This window comes from Xyrauchen texanus, chromosome 16 (genome assembly GCF_025860055.1).
Source record: "Xyrauchen texanus isolate HMW12.3.18 chromosome 16, RBS_HiC_50CHRs, whole genome shotgun sequence".
NCBI lineage: Eukaryota > Metazoa > Chordata > Actinopteri > Cypriniformes > Catostomidae > Xyrauchen > Xyrauchen texanus.
In genome coordinates this window covers 20,847,053-20,868,238 of record NC_068291.1, presented here as the reverse complement: position 1 = coordinate 20,868,238, position 21,186 = coordinate 20,847,053, and the positions used below count along the sequence as shown (strand labels likewise).

Below are 21,186 nucleotides of genomic sequence, written 5' to 3'. Positions count from 1 at the left end.
TTCAGTTCCCAGAGGATATAACTACTTATAAAATGTATATACTATGCTTTGGATAAACGTATATGACAAAAGTAAATGTATTTTGCTCTTGATGATAAGAGATCTTTTCCCCAAAAATGTCAGGAAAGATTTTGTGGGTTAAATTAATAAATAAATGTATTGAAAAAACTACACACAGCTATAGAGTTTAAAGTATGTTTCTTTTTACCAGCCATTTTCAATAGAAGCAGTGAGGCTAAAGAGCATGAGGAGAGTTAAGAGGATTACTTTTGCAATTTTAGACTCAATGCATTACTCATAATCCTAAGGTTGAAGGTGGCCAAATTGTCAGGGTCTAAAGGGGATCTCTGCATGTGTGGCTAAAAAAGAGAGATAGAGTTTGTTTAAGAGCACTGTCTCTACTCAGTCTGTAAAATGTCACTGTATTTTTGGTGATTGCCCTTCGGAAGGAGGAATATTCACCGTAAATTATTGATGATGACAGTAATGATGATGGTAATTGCTGTCATGGAATGCCATTACAACATGGCAGTGTTGCTTAGGCTTCTGAGACTGACCATTAATACTTCCCACAAGAGTAAACACAGGCCGGGTTTGCAGATAAGGTTGAAAATCATGCTCTTAAGATAATCTTAATTTTCATAAATTGTTATTTTTCAATAGACCGATGCCTGTTTCTGAAATGAGCATGTAGACTGTTTGTTATTAAATAAATAGTTCACCCAAAAATGAAAATTATGTAATTATTTACTCTTATGAGAGAAGCTCATATACATTTATGCATTTAGCAGACACTTTTATCCAAAGTGAATTACAGTGCACTTATTACAGGGACAATCGCCCCAGGGCAACCTGGAGTTAAGTGCCTTGCGCAATCGCCCCAGGGCAACCTGGAGTTAAGTGCCTTGCGCAAGGACACAATGGTGGTGGCTGTGGGGATCAAACCAGCAACCTTCTGATTAACAGTTACGTGCTTTAGCCCACTACGCCACTTCTAGCTTCAAACTAGCTTCTTTCATGCACTCATGAATGCGCAATTGAGAGATATGCTGAAAATCAAGATTTCAATTTAATATACATTTTAGGCTGTTTCTCACCAATAAATAAAGAAATAAACAAATATATAAATAAATAAATTCATAGATGGCAGGAGGGTGAGGAAATGATTAGGGAATTTTCATTTTTGGGTGAACCATCCCTTTAAGTAGAATTTACAGTAAGTGCGTCATTACGGGAGCTATCTGGTCCAAAAGTGCTGAATTAAGGCTAAAATTGTAACCAATATCTTCAGGTGTTTGCCTCCTCAACATGAAAACATACTTTCAAAATACTGCCAAACATAGAAATTGCATGCTATCTCGTTAAAATCACTCGGTGTTAAAAGTGATTTAACATGACTAAATATAGGAAGAAGAACAATGGCTTTGATAAAATCGTCCTGGTTACTTTCGTAACCTCTTGGGATTACCCTTGGGAGCACAAGGGGAGGAAATTGTGTGAAAATACATCACATGGTCTTACCGAGTCTTGTCAGCAGTGTCTCATGTGGTAAGTCCCCGTGGTAGGTCCTACCCGGAGGGGGGAGTAGCTCTACAAACTTGGCGACCAGGGACAGAGGGGTCTCTACCCAAGGAAGATGCAGGTTTACCAACGGGGAAACCGTCTCACAGGAGGTACATCACATGGGGTTATATAGGGGCAACCAGCGCATGTTGAGCACCTACCCCAGTACAAGGCCAAGTCAGCACACATACTGGGCCGGCAGCGAGTTTCTCCGCAAACTCGCCTGCCACAGGGTTAAGGAGGAAGGACATCCAGGATCCACAACATTGTGAACAAAACTGGGGGTAAAATGCATAGGTCTTCACTGGGCAGTATGTTGGGTGTTGCCCAGCCCACAGCTCTGCAGATGTCTGCTAAAGAGGCGGCATTGGTCAGAGACCAGGAAGCTGCCACACTCCAAGTAGAGTGTGTTCATAGCCCCAAGGGGGATGATATGCCAACGTGAGCTCCAGGAACGTGACTGACTGAGAACGTGCGCAGGGTTACATGTGCGCAGTCAGCAGGCAGTCTTTAAGAGACCGCCTTCAGCTCAACTGACTACAGGGGCTCAGACGGGGCTCCCCGCAGGTCCCGTAGGACCACAGAGAGATCCTATGAGGGAATGAGACGTGACCGCACACTGCCTTGGTGGTTGATGTACGCTACTGTTGCCGTGTTGTCCGTCCGGACCAACACGCACTTGTCCTGGATAAACGGCCAAAGCCTCCACAAGGTGAGCAATACTGCCAGCAACTCGAGGCAGTTGATATGCCAACGCAGTTGTGGCCCTGTCCGACTGCGCGCTCATTGCATACGGCGCCCCAGCCACACTTGGAGGCGTCTGTTGTAACCATGGCACCTGGACACCTGCACTAAGTGGACCCCTGCCCTCAAAAATGGAAGGTCTGTCCAAGGGCTGAACAGCAGCGGCAGCAGATTGGCATGATGACCACGCGATGTGCCCCGTGGTGCCATGCCATCTCGGGACTCTAGTCTGAAGCCAGTGCTGAAGCGGTATCATATGTATCAACCTGAGGATGGGCTTTATTTAAACTTAAAAATAAACAAAACAAACAAAAATACCCCATAGGAGAAATCTCAACAGTTCAGGGCAGGAAGACTGGCTGGGCTGGAGACACAGGGCTTGGACAGACAGGAACTGACAAACAGACACCTGGCTGGGAAACATTCACAGGAACATCTACAACAAATTGGCACAAGACAAAAAACACAATGGGGTTAAATAGGAAAGAAAACGAGGAAGGCAGGTGAAGCAAATTCAATAATAATGAGGTAACGGGGGTCAGGGTAAGGACTTGAGACAGGAGTGCACATGGTAAACAACGGGTAAACACAAGAACTATGTGCACACACCAAAAACAACAGACAGGAAGGGCACATGGCAATGTGGCAATCACTGGTCATGTGCTCTAACAAACACAATGACAAGACATTTGGTTACATGGCAGTAAAGCCACCATTAGCCAAGTGGTCAAACAAAAGACAAGACCAGATAAGAGCGCATGGCAAGAGAACCAAAACTGAACACGAAGCCATGCGCTGACAAAGACAAGACATGGAGCATGAGTGTCTGGATCCCGACTCAGTAACAAGACCAAACCAGACCGAACAGTCAGGATCCAGGCACCATGCTCTGAACATGAAGCGCAGGCTAAACAGAAGAGCAGAGGACACAGCAAGGAAAACAATCAAAAACCGGACACTCAGAGAAACAGAACATATGTGTCAGCAGTGGCGGGCTGTGCATTTACAGTCTAGGCCCTTCAGTGTTATTCATGCCATTAATAAAACACAATTTCACCCTATGCCTTTGGGCATCATACATTATGTCGCAGCTAACTAGAAATTTTAATTTACGTTTTAAAGACACATCCACGCATGAAAGCCAGAACTTGAAACGACACTTAAAATCCTCAAGGAAGTCTAATTTTAACTGCAGCATGACTGTTATGTGAAATGAACGTCTCACGAACAGACATTCAAAAATCATAATTTTTCATATGAATCTACCAAGGATGTCTATAATACCTGGAAAAATCTATCTAATAATAAATGTTGCTTGCAATAAATTTTGTTTCGTCAGGGTACACGGTTTTGCTGCTTTCCATTCAAGTTGGATGAGGGATATTCCTACATGATATCTCCGACAATAAATGCATTCCATTCCCAGATATTCGGAACTGCAACCCTCTAGCTTAGCAGAGGTTTGACTCATTAGAGATGTCTCCTAGCAACCCAACTGATAAACAATGCTGCAGCACTAGCATTTGTGCTACAGTTGTACGATTATCAAAATAGATTATGTTTTATACACCTGTTTCTGCAGGCGTTTGTTAAACAAGCTTTTAATATAATGTAATGTGGAAATGTACTCAATTATTGATATTACATAATAAATTGAATGTTTATCACTTATGTTGTATATCTCACTGAGTGTCGAAATGTTTGTGTGACATCATGCTATTGAAGTTATAATTCTGATTTAAAGATGCATTCTATTGCACTTTTCCTAGGAGGAAGTTGTAAAATCTGACTTTCCGAGTTGAATTGAACGCAGCACTACTTTTATAAACTTGATCAGACACTGAATGTTCAAGCAGCCTAATTTACACTTAGAAAACTCCTGATGTTGCTATAACAGTGCATAAAGCACTTACCCATTTACTTGAAGTAAAAATCAGTCCTCCTTTCTCAATGGCAATGAGGCAGTGATGACAACCGACTCCTCAGACAGCTCGATCTTTTCGCTCTCGAATTACGTACATCACATAAAGCGTGATTGCGTCACTCCAGGCCAGCTAGAAGGTCTCGACCAGGACATATCCTAAAGATCACACCCATCAAGAACAAATAAATCAATCTGACTGACCAAGGTGACAGGATCCTGACACATATTTCTTGTGAAATGTACAGTATATTATTATTATGAATATATCACCCCTCTGTTACAATTACTTGCTACTAAAGTTTACCTTATTTTCTGTAATGTAAATTCAGACATGCGCAGACTGAGGCGATTTTTAATAACACTTTTTTATTCTCGAATATAGAAGAGAATGCATTAATATTGTTTATTTTGTTCCTGATTCCTCTGATGAAACTGTGAAACCAAGCAGAAAGATCCATTTAAGTTGCCGGTAATAGATTTTAAAGGGTTTGAGGGTCTTGTCAACTTAACTAACGTATTACTTTGATGATGATGATTTCAAGAAATGCATCATAGACATTTAAGCGATAGATGTCATGTTGTTCCAAAATTTAAAAACTTTTTTTCTTCCATTGGACACAAAAGGAGATGTTAGGCAGAATGAAAGCCTGAGTCACCATTCACTTTCATTGTGTGGAAAAAGATCACGTCGATCAGTCGTCCAACTAGGAGAGTGTTTTGCGACTGCTTTCGAGTCCAATAATGTATAAAAGTGCTGCACTGCCCAAGACCTTTCAAAAACACTTCTCTGAATATCACAGTGACTACTCATAAATTACCCAAAGATTGTTTTTATTACTAATCATAGTTGCAATCCAGTTGGCACTTACAAGACATGCAGGTGAGCCTCTACCATGTGGATTTAATTAAATTACAAAATCAATGAATCAGTCAGCCATCACCATCTGTTTAAGAACAGATGGTGCTATAAATCAGAGATCGGTGGCAGTGCAGATGCTATGAAGTATCTTGACATGTGCAAGACAATACCATTTTGACACAAGTGATTGTAGATTTATGAAAAGCTTTCATATGTAAATGCATGAATACATAGTGGCATAATACACTTTGAGGTGAACTCATTAAACAGTTGCACCAGTTCAGTATTTAAGTGCAAAACCCAGTGTTTTTCTCACTATACATCCACAAACATCACTGCAATTAAACATGTACACTGCAAAAAATTATTTTCTAGACAAGTATTTTTGTCTTGTATTCCTGTCAAATTATCTAAACTTTCTTAAAACACGATTTATTTACTTGTCAAGCAAAATGGGATAAGATATTAAGTCTTGTTTTAAGATAAATCTGACTAAATTTAGTGAACTTTAGACTCAAACAAGAAAAAAAATCTGCCAATGGGGTAAGCAAAATAAACTTGTATTAAGTTTATTTTGCTTACCCCATTGGCAGATTTTTTTTCTTGTACTGCCCCTCCCTCAGCAGCAACTTTCCAAACTACCCTGACATCCAAACTACAATTTTTTAAATTAAAGTCAGCCTAATATAAAAGTGTTAAAAACATAAAATGTGTATAAGTTTGCTAAATATACACACTGCTAAATTAAGGCAAAAATGTGCCATTGCAGTCTTATAACAGGGTCCATTGGGCTTATTAAAGATTGTACTGGGCAGTATGATTGCACTCTATTTGAAGTGCTATTTGCATGATGTAATAAACGTCACATTATTATTGCCTACAGAAAGCAGACATCAAACGGAAATGTATTAGATGCTTGTGTAACATTTTCTTAGAGATGTTTTCTTACATTTTCTATTGGTCATGGCAGCAGTAATTTATTAAATAATTAAAAGACTGTTATAAACGGCATATATCCAGATGCTCAGTGTAGTTTAGTGCACAGTCGATTCTGGTGTCAGGATCACAGTGGTGGAGCGATGCTGTACAGTCCCAGTAAAGTGTGGCAGATTGCAGCAGTTTGCAGCAAATCAAAGAGTAAGATCAGGAATCTGCAAACAGCAAATTGCATTCAGCACAAAATGTATGGTCGTGTTTGTGGGGTTACCTGATTTGCATAATTCCTGAAGTGAATAGTGTGCTAAAACAATGCATACAGCACAGGCACATAAACTACACCATCCCCCATGTGTGTTCTGCTACCTAGCTGAAAGTAACTCTCCATATTTGCTCCAGAAATTGACTGGGTACTGGACTCATTATTTTGAGACACAAAAGTGAGCTGATTGAATCGTTAGAGGGGGGCAGTTCAATGATTCAAAGAGGATGAGTGTTATCACTGTTGAGTCAGATAAGCTTAGGGAGCAAAAATCAGACACTGCAAGACACTGCTGCTGCCTGACGGATGACAAGATGTCCATTTGTATTCTTCCCTGTTACTGAGCCTGCCAGACATTGCAGTGACTAATAGTAAATGATGGACCACAGCTGAGTGAAATGAATATGATGCAGAATAAAAACTGTCTTGCCACTATATTTATCTACACATCAAAACATTTATTTTACATTGCATGGCTCAGACGCTGCTTGTTACAAATTGTGTGAACACGGAATTTACTTACCCAACAATATTAGCACTTGGTCGTCCATCATTATTGATCTAAAACAGAGTTTTGGTGTTGAGCTGTAATTTAAACCATAATTAGTGCTTCTTACTAAGGTAAGCATACAGTATCTAATACACTACCTGCCATTTGGATTTAAGTAAGCAGATACATAAGAGTATATGATTGGACCATTATTGCAGTGATTAACAAGTTTCAGCTGGCAACAATTCTTTTAACTTTAACTGATGCAGTGTGTAGCTTCTCATTTCTTAAACAACCATGTCGGAAGTTGTATCCCGTGGTTCAGTAATGTGCCGTCCATATAAGCAAGGTAAGCAGTGCTTACCTAACAGAAGGGTGAAAAGAAAAATGACACTATGAAATATTTAAATATAATTGTTAATATAAACTACTGTTTTCATTCAAATTAGTCATCTTTCATCTCAGTTTAGCAGCACAGACAGTAATTCTTTACGCTGCAACACTCCTAATGTTCAAGCCAACGAGTTACGATTGTTGTCTTTGGTGGTCAGATTAGTTAATTGTTGCTGTCCATTCCAGTTGTTCTGAACTGTGGGAAGAGTGACATGTGAGGCCTATGATGTTGAAACTAGTAACTGGCAATCTTTCATTTTTCTTTTTGCTGTATGTCAAAACAAGCTCTTCTGTAACTATGGTTCATTGTATGATTTAATGGACATAAATATGTTCGGCTCAATATATAACAATCCTTAATTTGTGTTATATGAGCAATATTACTGTCCTGAATTTAAAACAATTTGGTCATTAATTTTGCCACTATAACATAATTGTTTACATTGACTTGTGGGTTATAAAGCAACAATGTACATCTATAACACTTTGGTGACATTACATGTATAATGTGTTTTGGGCACAGCGTTTAATAATATGTATTAAAATTCTTTAATGCTTTCCCATGGCACGTGCCTGCTGTGGAAAGGGGCAAATTATTGGCCTGCATCAAGCAAAAAAAATTAAAAAATTTGATGAGATTGCTGAAATCACTGGAATTGGGCTAAGAACAGTCCAACACATTATTAAAACCTGGAAGGATAGTGGTGAGAAATCTTGAATGATCGTGATCAAAGATCACTAAAGCGCTTGGTTATGTCACATCATAACAAATCGACAGTAGAATTCACAGCTATGTTTTATAGTGAAATTAAAAGCATTTCCACATGCACAATGCGACGAGAACTTTTGGGAGAAGGATTGGGACTAAACAGCTGTGTAACAACAAGAAAGCCACTTGATAGTGAGGCTAATCAGAAAAAATTACTTCAATTTGCTAGGGAGCAAAATTATTGGACTGTGGAGCAATAGATAAAGGTCATCTGGTCTGAGGAGTCCAGATTTACCCAATTCCAAAGCGATGGGCGCGTCAGGGTAAGAAAGGAAGTGCATGAAGCAATACACCCATCATACAAGCCTCTGGAGGTAACGTTATGATCTGCGGTTGCTTCAATTGGTAAGATCTAGGCTCAGCAATGTTATTCAGCTGACTACCTGAATGTACTGAATGACCAGGTTATGCCATCAATGGTTCCTTCACTGACGGCATGGGCATATCCCAGGATGAAAATGCCAAGATTTATCAGGCTCAAATTGTGAAAGAGTGGTTCAGGGGGCATGAGGATTAATTTTCACACATTAATTTACCACCACAGAGTCCTGACCTTAACACAATTGAAAGTCTTTGGGATGTGCTGGAGAAGACTTCACAGAGTGGTTCGACTCTCCCATCATCAGTACAAGATCTTGGGCAAACATTAATGCCACTCTGGATGGAGAGAAATGTTGTGATGTTACATGAGGCTGTCAAAACAATGCCATGACGAATGTACAATAATCAAAGCTAAAGGTGGTCCTACAAAATATTAGAGTATTGAACTTTTTTTTGACCAGGCAGTGAACTATAGATCCGACTTAGGGTATGGGACTTGAACAAATGTTTAACTCGTCCCGCACCAGACATAAAGGCACTTCAAATTTTGCAACTTGTTGAGGAAAAGTGTATTATAACTTTTCTAAATAGTCAGACTTGTGATTGTCTCCTTGTGGATGATAATACAGATGAAAAAATCCCATAGACATACATTGAAGGAGGGATACAAGACATATCTAAGGACCTGAAAATGACAATTATGCAACCATGCAGAACACACAGAATGCCTTCCACCCTAAACACCTTAGCAACTGCATAGCAACCCTTCTGGCAACAACCCACAACACCTTAGCATTGTGGTGGTGAATTTAATGACATTTCTTTCAGAAAAGGTAAAAAACAAACAAAACAAAAAAACTATTCTAGTTTCTCATAATACATTCAAATATGCAATCCATAGTTGAAAAGCATTTATCAAATTATTGATGGCTCATTGGCTATTTAAGCATCCATTAGATATCCATTAGTTATCATGTAGATGGAAGCGTTTTTGGTACCAGCCATATTGTGTGTTCAAATGTTTATCAACAACTTCTGATCCAAATAGCTAAATGTCACCATTGTCATGTATAATATAGAGCACTCTTTCTATGTGACCGTTTTAAAACTTTTGCAATTTTGTTTATGCTTTTTGATGTATATTTTCCTCTAGATTATGGTGTCATACTTTCTTTTTTTTTATTTGCCATCAAGTAGTAAGTTCCATTTTATATAAAAAAATTCAAAAGCCCAGTTCCGTCTTGCTGGCAACCTATGCTTTAGCGTCCATCTCCATCTCCCATGTACTGGCAGACTCATTAGAGAGATGAAGCCTGAGTATAATGAGAGAGCATGAATGCAGGTCGCTCCGTGTCAGCTGTGACTTTCACTGCTAAACAAAACACACACACACACACACACACACACACACACACACACACACACACACACACACACACACACTCAAACAAGCTTTGACTGCCAGGAAGTTGTGAGCTAAGGAAAAGACAAAACTAGGCCATCTGTGCTTGAGCTGCAATTACTGCCATTTTAATATCGCTAAATGCTCTCTCTGTTCTGGCCCTGTTTACACCTGGTATTAAGATTCATCTAAGGTGATCTTATCACAAGTGGTCAGGTGAGACACATCGCTCCTAAGTCAGTAATCTGTCTCAAATGCGTCTCTTGTTACCACTTGAGATTAGATTTCAAGGTGAGGGTCTCTGACTTCGCAACTATACATCACTCACTACATCAGTGCATGTTGATAAAGCACAAACATTTTTAAGAGAGAAAGTGCAGTATATTTGAGTTTTATGCCCAATTGTGCTGCTATTTTAGTGAATTAACTGAACATGTGTTTTTGATGATCTGTGCAACATAATCACACAGGATATTACACTTTCAAAAGTTAATGTACCCTAAAATCAACCCCTTATTTATCTAAATTATGATGACAAACATCATTCCCCATACCTGAATTAACTGAACATGTGTTTTTGATGATCTGTGAAACATGATCACACAGGATATTTATTACACATTCAAAAGTTCATGTACCCTAAAATCAACACCTTATTTATCTAAATTATGATGACAAACAGCATTCCCCATCAGAAATGTATGCATCAATTCAAACAAGTTCACATTTTCCTATAGTGCTACTGATAGCACATTGCCCGAGCAACCTCTGAGATACAGGTTCTAGTCCCATGGACAACAGAAATGTATTGTGTTCACATTAACAATGTTGAGCTCTGTTCGAAGTTTGAATTGTCATTTACTCCACTAACTGTTAGGTTTAAGGTTAGGTTTTGGGGGTAAAGTTAATAAATAGTGTATTCCTGTTTACTGCATTCATTTACAACTAAAAATGCAATGCACATTTGGTGCCACTCTGTGGACATTTCACCCAGAAACTGAAGCTCACACATGCCCATACATTCAACAACAATTCCATTTCCAATACTGGGGGGCAGTGATTAGAGTTTTGATTGGTTAAGCTTGTGTAGGTGGTCCTTTATTGTTGTATGAGAAGCATCAGGATGGATTAGCATTTACACTACAAATGCAACCTGGTCACATGTTTTCAACTACTTCTGAATGTGGTTTGCATGATCGAATGACAAAACGTATTGTATCATATTTATTCTTGTATTTAGCACTGTGCACTTCCATCGTAATACCAGGTATAACAGGGTCTCTTTCTCTCGCAGGAGTTATGGTCAGTAAGGAGCCAGGCCGCTACACTCTGTCAAGCTCAGAGTCTGACTCGGAGTCCGGTGGTCCTTCACTGGGAGGAGAGAGCGGTGGTGGAGTGGACGCTGTACGCAAGCGAAACAAAGCCCTGCAGGTGCGCTTCAAAGACATCTGCGAGGCGCAGAATGAGGTCGCCCATCGAAGTGCCAGAAACCGATCCGTTTCCTGCAAGATCATCCACAGGCGGTACATGACCATGCCAGCACGCCGCTCCATCCCCAATGTCACCAAAAGCACAGGTGTGCAAACCTCTCCAGACTCGAAGAAGCATTACCAGACTTTCCCCTTCGAACGCAAGAAGGGGAACATCATTAAACACACTGCTCAGGTGGAAAAATACCCAGATCACAATAATGGGTTCCTGAGTGACGTAAGGGGTGGGGAGGAAGGGGCACGGCAATGTGACGGCAGGGTGCAACAGACCAGAGTACTACTTCACAGTACGCCGCAGTGTATCGCTGCCAAGGAATTATGTTTTGGGCCTGACTGTCCAGATAGAAAACTCTGCCCTGATCCATCGCACCAGGGCAGAGATACAAACACAATTTCAGATCAGTTGGACTCAAGGAGAGAGGGCAACATCCCAGAGAGTGGGGTCAAGCACAAAGGATTACCTGGTGAAAGTGAGGTAGGGGCAGGGCAGCAGTCAAACTGTGCCAAGAGTGCCTCCTCTAGCACATCAACTCAACCTCTACAGACCAGGGGTGACTGTTCAAAGATTTCTGGACCTATCGCATGGACATCTTTGACACAAGTGGAATGCCTAGAGAGTCCCTCAGGAAGCTGCAAACGCAAAAAAGACTTGACGCAGTTGAACGGCTTGCAGGCGCGATCTCAGGCTTTGCCGCATTCAGCTAGCTGTGCCTCCCAGGCCCACATGCAGGCTCACTGTCAAAGTAGTAAAAGCTCAAGTACCACTGAGTCATGGCAGGGCACAGCAGGACAGTTGATTGCTCTCCCTGGAGTAGATGGGAATGTGAAAGCCAGGCTTCAAGCTATGGAGTCTTTGATCAGCTCTAGTCGAGAAACCATCAAAGTGCTGCTGGGGGTCATTCAGGAGCTGGAAAGAGGAGAGGCGCAGCGAGAGGGGTAAGTCATAATCTATATAACACATTTACAATCCAGCTACTGTATTTATGATGCTATTACTAAGATCAAAGAGATTTCTACCATAGAATCACACGTGTTCATGAAACCATTTAAATTGTTTACCATCATATCTTAATACCTTAACCTTGAGTTTTTCCTGTACTGACGGATCCCCCAGTGTGAGTACTTTAATGCATGCTGTAATAAAAGAAAAATTCACATTACATTTCACTCTGAGTTCATCAAGCATAGATGGTTTTAAAAACCTAGCCCTTCCACTTGTTGCACCAGAAGTTGTGTGGAGTGACAGATGGAACAGGAGAAGGTTCAAGTGGACTAACAAGTTCATAGGCTACATTCTCTGTTTAATGTTAGAAAACATGGCTGCATTGTTAATGATTTATCATTATCCTGATTAATTAATCGGGATTAATCGCATTTAATCGCATATACAGATATTTGCTGAGAAAGCCCTTCATATAACAATAATTCAAAAACAATGAAGAAATAATTATACATAGTTATCTTTAAATATTAAAAATTATATATATATATATATATATATATATATATATATATATATATATATATATATATATATATACACTCACCTAAAGAATTATTAGGAACACCATACTAATACTGTGTTTGACCCCCTTTCACCTTCAGAACTGCCTTAATTCTACGTGGCATTGATTCAACAAGGTGCTGAAAGCATTCTTTAGAAATGTTGGCCCATATTGATAGGATAGCATCTTGCAGTTGATGGAGATTTGTGGGATGCACATCCAGGGCACGAAGCTCCCGTTCCACCACATCCCAAAGATGCTCTATTGGGTTGAGATCTGGTGACTTTGGGGGCCATTTTAGTACATTGAATTCATTGTCATGTTCAAGAAACCAATTTGAAATGATTCGAGCTTTGTGACATGGTGCATTATCCTGCTGGAAGTAGCCATCAGAGGATGGGTACATGGTGGCCATAAAGGGATGGACATGGTCAGAAACAATGCTCAGGTAGGCCGTGGCATTTAAACAATGCCCAGTTGGCACTAAGGGGCCTAAAGTGTGCCAAGAAAACATCCCCCACACCATTACACCACCACCACCAGCCTGCACCAGTGGTAACAAGGCATGATGGATCCATGTTCTCATTCTGTTTACGCCAAATTCTATATATAAAAAATAGCTTTAAACCTGCACATCAAAATGTTCTGATTGTCTGATCAAAGAATGTGACTGAGGCCCGAAGTCTAAGCGGTTTGCTCAAAACAAACACAGGAATTTTTATAGTGCCACAGAGACACAGTGTTTAAAGTTTTCGAGAAAACATAATCTATGAATGCATGCTTTTAGTTGTTTCTGCATATAAAGAAAAAAATTTAACACCGAAAAAGTTACAATATACAGCTTTAAGTCATTCTAAACCTAAACTACTTTCTTTCTACTGCTGAACACAAAATGAAATAATTGAATAAATGTCCTGTTGGATAAATTCAATACAATGGCAGTACATAGATACTTGCTTTAACGTTTAATAAAGCACCCAAGTGTCATAAAAGTAGTCCATGTGAAATTTACTGGATTTCAGTGCTATTTAAATGATTTAATTTGAAATTAGTAGGGATGTTCCGATACCGATACTGGTACTCATGCTCAAAAAAATGCTCTGAAACCAAAAACTGATAACATCTTACATTCGATGTCATTCCGCAAACATACAGTTTGCTTATGCGGTGCTTTAAATGTGAGTGCTTATGAATGTGTGGAGCCTGTGTTGTGCTGACACAAAGACACAAAGTGCTCATAAATTTTAGAGCTTCTTGACTCTTACACGGAAAACACCTTGCACGCTCTGTTTGTTGCAGATGACAGCAGGCAGAGCGCTAATTCACTTTTTAACATGAGGCACATAGAGACTACATATTTATTTAATTAAATAGCAGCCTTTTGCATTTTAGTAATCACTTTGAGTCACGTAGCAACCAGCTTTTCTGGATTGAGAAGCTACTGTCATAACAGCAAAGAAACACTTCAAAATAAATGCCGAATTTAAAGGAAAAACGTATGACAGAAATAGATTACTTCTATATAGTTATGTAATATTCATTGTAATACTACTACTACTACTACTACTAATAATAATAAATCAATAGTAAGTGTATAATAGTAGTTAGTAAGCAATATCTCTGTGATGCTCTGTTATATAGCACATATAATTATACAATATTATGTTGAAAAATAATTGTTATATTTTCAATTGATTGAAGTTTTAATGAATGCATTTATTTAAGCACCATTTTGATGATAAAATTGAAATACATTTTTGAGATGGAATTCAGAAAAAAAATAAAATAGACTATAATAAATTAAAAAAAAATCGGGACATCCCTAGAAGTTAGAGTAACAAAAGGACTAAAAAATAAGGCCTGTTTATCGGTGTATGTGTATGCCTTCAGAAGACTTCGTATATGACACACAAGTCACATGGACTACTTTTATAACACTTTTGGGTGCTTTTTTAAACTTTTAAGTTAGTCTTTATGTACTGCAATTGTACTGAATTCATCCAACAATTGTATTATTCATTTTGTGTTCCAAATAGGACAGAAGGTCATATGAGTTTCAGAACAACCTGAGGGTGAGTAAGTAATGGCAGAATTTTCATATTTAGGAGAACTACTCTTTTAAGTTGTGAATCACCTGTAATACCTTTAATGGGCCTGGAGTGGTGTATTTGGTTGTTGTATGTATTATTTACAGGCCAATTTCTTGGCTTTTGTAGTCACTTCTCAAAGATTTAAGAATAATGTTTGTAAGAAAACATGTAGAAAAAACAGCTAGAGCTACTGAGTTCTGTTGTATTATACTTCATTTATCACACAAGGTCACTTATAAACAGCAAGTACCATTTCTAAAATGATCTGCCACACCTAATGTATAAATGAGAGACAGATGTGAAGTCAGCAGGAAATATGTATTTAATTATATGTTTTAATTTCACTACATTTACTGTGCCAGTACCATACCGCTTTAAACTGCCATTGTGAACAATTCAAATATCCTTTCATAACAACGGTTATCGTTAAATCCACTTCAGCTCCATTTTCATGTCAATATCTTTCCTGAGTGCCAAAATTTCTTGGTTATGGGTTGTGGTGAATGTTGAAATTAGAGCCTGGGAAACAAATGAGGTGAAAAGATGCTTTAGTGCCTGTTGAAAGCCACTCGCACAGCAACACAGGGACACTTCAATGTCAGATGTCATCATGCATTCCCTAGTACCTGATGCTTTTCACAGGCATGGAGCCAACTTTGCTCTGCACTCCTTGACGGACAGCCCGATGAGAGGAAGAACTCGATACAATCAGTGCTCCTCATGTATTATAATACCCCTCCATTAAGTGGACATCTCTTCTGATCGAGACCTGTGAAGGTTTATAAGTGCTTGGCTAAGCTGTTGGCTGGACAGAATGTGACAGTTTATTTAGTAAGGGTCGATAAGTGGGGGTTCTGCTATTAATCTCTGGAAGATGTCCAAAAGTAAACAATGCTTTCATATTTTTGGAATGGTCTTAAATGATGTACTGTAGTTGTGTACTATTTTGTGTATTGTTGTATCATGATTATAGTGTGTAGTTTTTTGTAATTAAAGTTTTATGACCCCTTTTTTTTTAATCTGCTTTAATTTAGCGGGGTAAATCTCGCAAACTATTTTTATAGTAAATTATTAAATTTTTATTACTGTGCTTTGTGTTTTAATACACTGGAATCCATTTTTAATTAATCATTAACATTTAGAGAAATAATTAAAAAAACATAAAAATCCAATACATAACATAAAAATTTACATTTAACGTTACATGGGTAAACAACTATGTAACATGAAGAATAAAAGTAGATTTATGTAGCTTACCTTTTCCTTAGCATAGTGCACATAAGCAATGGAAGCGGACTCTGAACACTTCTGTTACTCTTAAGCATGAGAGGGAGTTGTGGAGTACAGATCCGATCTGAAAACACTGTAATAATGTTCTAACTTAATATAGACTGGACAGAGCAGCGCAAATAAACTTTGAAGCGAGCAGACTATTTCTTTAATTAAATCACAGCCCTTTACGATTTAATAATCGCATGAGGTCATATCGGGATTTCGATTTTATTTTGATTAATTGTACAGTCCTACCCCGAGGTATGTTTTGTGAGCCTACATTGATGTAATGTTGTGAAAGCTCTTATGGAGTGTTTGATGGTAAGAACGAGTAAAATGCATTCTGAGAGTGCAGAAATAGTCGAGTCAGTTTTAAATCATAAAAGCACGACAGGACTCACTTGATATTAGTTAATTCACTTGGTATAATAAATTAATAATGAACTATTCATTTTTACAGCATTTATTAATCTTGGTTAATTATAATTCATCAGTACTATGGTTTGTTGGTTATTCATGTTAGTTCATAATCCATTATATAATTTTAACATATGCAACTTTTAATTAAAAAAATGTGTTGGTATATATAGAAATTAAAAATAACCAAGATTAGTAAATGCTGTAAAATTAATGTTATTTATTAGTTAATGGCTACTATTACATTCAGTATTGTAACTTTACTGTGAAGTGTTACATTACAGTTGAAACTTTTCATTAAAACAAGTGCATTCTTTAGCACAGTAGTTCTCAACCAGGGGGCTGGGACCCACTAGGGGACCTCAGCACACTTCCAAGGGGGCCTCAAGATGACTTAAAATTAATTTAAAATAAGAAATATTTAAATATTTAAACAGACTCCTTCTGAAATTCTAGAATAAAAATGGATCCATGATTAAACATTTTAATCAGACAAGTCAAGTTTTGGGCGAGGGGGCCTTCAAAAATTGTCTTGGACAGTGAGGGGCCTTGGAGCCAAAAAGGTTGATAACCACTGCTTTAGTATATTCGTTTTTGCTCTGGTATTGAAAATTGGTAACAAGAATCATGAAATTTCATTGGCATTGGTAAAGTGATGGGACAGTGTAAACTTTGTTGGACCAAATAGCAAAGCCACAACATGTAAATAATACAGTAATGACTGTCTGATACTTAGATTATGGTGCAGCTTAATTATGTTTAAAAATTCTCTACTTCTAAATAGAGGGGTAGTTCTTTCAAAAACAAAAAAATCTGTCATCATTTACTCTACCTCATGTTGTTCCAAAGCAATAACTTTCTTCCACAAAAGGAGAAGTTAGTCAGACATCCTCACATACGTTCACTTTCATTGCATCTTTTTTTTCGTCTTCTCCAAATCATAAAATTGAATGGTGACTGAGGCTATAATTCAATGGAAGAAAGAAAGGGTCATATGGGTTTGGGGGAAAAAATGGTCTTTGGCCTATGTCATAAGACATACATTTACTTTCACTGCATTTATGTGTCTCAGCTCAAACTTTTGAAGAAATGTATCAAACTGGTTACTCACCCAGAGCAATGGACCTGGTCTAAAAACCTTCAGTCTCAGCACTTAAGGTACTTCAGGCATTGCGTTGGGCAGCTAATGGCCCTCAAGCCTAACCTACAGTCTAAAGAGCAGTAGGGTTCTTTCTAATCCCCAGCCAAGCGTGAGAAAAGCAGGGCATATTTTCAGAGCACAAAACCACCACTCAAACCATCAAACCAGCACCTCATCAGGCAGGCCTTTCATCTCCCAAAGGAGAAGTATGGCTGTTTATGTGTGTGTGGCTCCCATCTTCTTCCACAAAGAGTATGGAGACTATTATTAGAGGCAAAACCTCTGCGCCTGCACTCCCACATGCTAGGTGTCATCAGAGCAGCCGAGCTCAAAACGATGAGTGGCTCAGTGTGGGCACATGAAAGTCCAGTCACACTCCCTGGGTAAGACCAGCCACAGCCAATGGTTTGATGTTCCCCTCTGTCTGAGAACAGCAATTTTAGTGCAAACAAAGTGTCTGCATGCTGCTGACAGCCAGGGTGGGCAGAGCTTAAAATGCCAAGCACTTAGAAGCCCTGGCATGGATATGTTTGGCACACCAGGGTAGAAACCTTTGGTAGAGCCAACTTTTTCTTCTAATAGAGTTGTGCTGTGCCTGGCAATTTACTGATTTGGTTACCTCATAGATATTAGTGTGCAATAGAAAAATACTAAATAATTACACTATATTATCTGTGCAACGAGCCACATGGAAAATCTGCAAATAAAATAATTTTCTTTGTTAGTATATTTGTCTTGTTTTCCAGTAAAAATATCTAGACATCCTTAAAACAAGCTAAATTTGGCAGTGGTTTAAGAAAAATAAGCTTGTATTCTTTTTACGTTAATTTTCTTACCCCACTGGCATTTTTTTTATTTAAACACCAAGTGATATCAAAATTAAAGTTGTAAAGCACAAGTGAAGCCCTGTTCACATAGCCAGTGACACACAGCAACAAAGAGACATGATCTCATTAAAGTTCAATGAGAGCAACTTCAGGCAAAACGAGTGACAGCAACTGCTGGTGACAAGATGTGGACATGATGAAAAGTTGAATTTTATGCAAATCATCCTGGTTTTGAGTGCAGGCAAGACAAAGGAAAAGTTAGTATATTGTGATGTATTTCACAGTTCAGTATCATTTGTCTGTAACTAGGATATAATAAAAATAATGATGTGCGGAAATTTGGGTCAGATACTGTTGGTATTTTGAGTGAATTTGATTCATATTTTGATAGATTGTTCATCTTAATGATATGATGCGATGAGCTCTGCTGCAGGTTATATGAAACACTCTATCTTGCAGAATGTTCAGTTTTAGAGGCAAGATAACTGGCTTCTTGTCAAATTAGAATGATACTTTAGTTTTACCAGCAGTATATTTAATCTGTGAGCTGAATTTCTAAAGCTACGGCCAGTTGTGCAGTACACTAAAAACGTTAGAGCATCAGCAGTAGGAACTCCCAATAGCGACTTAATAGTACAAAGGCAACACTTAGCAACAGTGTGAACGGGGATTAAGCATTCTTTTATTCTTAATTTGGTCCTTTTAAAGTTATCACATTAATTAAAAAGGTTTAATGCGCACATTTTTCTTAATCAAGATTAATGCATTGAGCGTTAATAAAGCATAAACCAGCATATACATTTACATTTATGGATTTGGCAGACACTTTTATCCAAAGCGACTTACAGTGCACTTATTACAGGGACAATCCCCTCGGAGCAACCTGGAGTTAAGTGCCTTGCTCAAGGACACAATGATGGTGGCCTTGGGGTTCGAACCAGCAACCTTCTGATTAACAGCCCTGTGCTTTAGCCACTACGCCACCACCACTCCAGTACACTGGTCGGAAAAGGGCGAAACATTTGCGATGTCTCCACCTGGCGACTGGTTTTTTAAATGAGTCAACCTTCCATTTAGACTTAGTGAAACGTTTAATGTTACTTGAATTGGTAACATTTTAGTGCATTTCTATCTTTATACTGTAGAAGGATTTGTTTGGTAAATGTTAATAAAAAATATTGTTTCATATTGTTTCTTTTCTTTTCTAAAAAGGAAATAAATGCATTTTGACAGGAAAATAATTATAGTATTATATAGTAAAATTTTCACACAATTGCTGGTGTGCTGGTATCCCCACCAAGCTTTTAAACTAGCTTAACCAGCTTAATAAGAAAGACCATGCTGGTCAACAGGCATAACTTTTGCTTGTGAAAAATATGGCTATGCTTTTCCACCAGCTAGACCAGAATAAACCAGACCTAGACCAGCATGGGAATTGCATGCTTGTTAAGCTGGTCTTTTCAGCAGAGTTGACTTGAACAATGGCTCCAGCCCCATTGTAAACAAAGACTGCTCTCATCAAGGCACTTCATGGGGACTTGAAGAATAAATCTCTGTAAATGTTTTAAGATTTCTATGAAAACAAGACATAATATTTCATGTAATTTTGCTTTTCACAGCCTAGTTTTAAATCACGAAGCATTAAATGTTACGTCTACCCAGACTAAGGTCTATGACTTGTGAATTTTGTCACATATATTCAAGGAAAAAACTCTCATCGCATGAGTATCCTTTTTTTAAGGGAGGCAATTGTGAGATAATTGTCTATTACAAATAAATAAAGCTTTGTGTTGGTTTAACTTGGCTGGTTCCTCAACATAGCAACAATGGGTTATAGCAACATCACATTCTTCACAAGTTCTTTAAAACACTGTTACACTCGCCAAGGCTCATTTCACCACTACATTAAATAATGGTAGTGTTTTTTCATACAGTGCTTTCCAAGGACAGTAACTCAATGTTGTTAGCAAATCGGGATTCAGATGCATGCACTGCTTTTTAATCATTATCTCAACTAGCTTATTAGTGTGTCAATGACTTCCCTAGCCTATCCAGGTTGGCAACAGATTGCCAGTGTCTGCAAAACAATGGGATTTTGCCAACATACCCAGCTGTGGTTTGAGGCTACTGGAATAACTTCACCCGTCCAGTGTCCATGCCTTCACACTGCATGACAAAACAATTCAGTGTCAATCATCAATACAGAAATTATCCATAAGTGATTTTCAGCTCAGCTATCAAGGAAAAACACACATACTTAAAAAAACATGTTTCTTCAGTGCCCAAATGCTTAATAAGTGTTAGAAGAAATGGTGATGTTTCACAGTGGTAAACACTTAACTGTCCCAATGTTTTTGGTGCATGTTGCAATCATCTAATTTGAAATTACTGTAAAGAAAAAAAAAACAAACAATGAATTTCACAGGGTAAAACATCATATAATGTGTTATTCTAGTGCTTTCCATATAGCAATGGGTGAATCTAATTTACAAATCACTCATTTTTGTAGTTATTAGCATTGTTAATACTGATGGAATTGGGGTTGTTCATAATTTCCTGATAAACCACATTAATAGCATAATAACCTTGTAATTACCAGTTTGTAACCTAAAACAAATTCCACGTAAATCACCCAAACCTACCCACACACACACACACGCACACGCACGCGCACGCACACACTCACACATGCACGAACACACACACACACGAACACACACGCACGAACGAACACAAGCGTGCACGTCAGATAGATCTTCTTTGGGTCACCTTGACCACCAT

At 38.4% G+C, this 21,186-nt stretch overlaps 1 protein-coding gene across 1 annotated transcript in view; it reads left to right on the top strand.

The window, feature by feature from the left end:
- Nucleotides 1-21,186, top strand: part of LOC127657323 (inhibitory synaptic factor 2A-like) — a 64,180-nt gene that overhangs the window by 12,792 nt on the left and 30,202 nt on the right. Inside the window, exon 2 of the mRNA XM_052146058.1 lies at nt 10,958-12,089. Coding sequence (XP_052002018.1) covers nt 10,963-12,089 — 1,127 coding nt within the window. The 5' untranslated portion in view covers nt 10,958-10,962. The remainder of the gene's footprint in view (nt 1-10,957; nt 12,090-21,186) is intronic.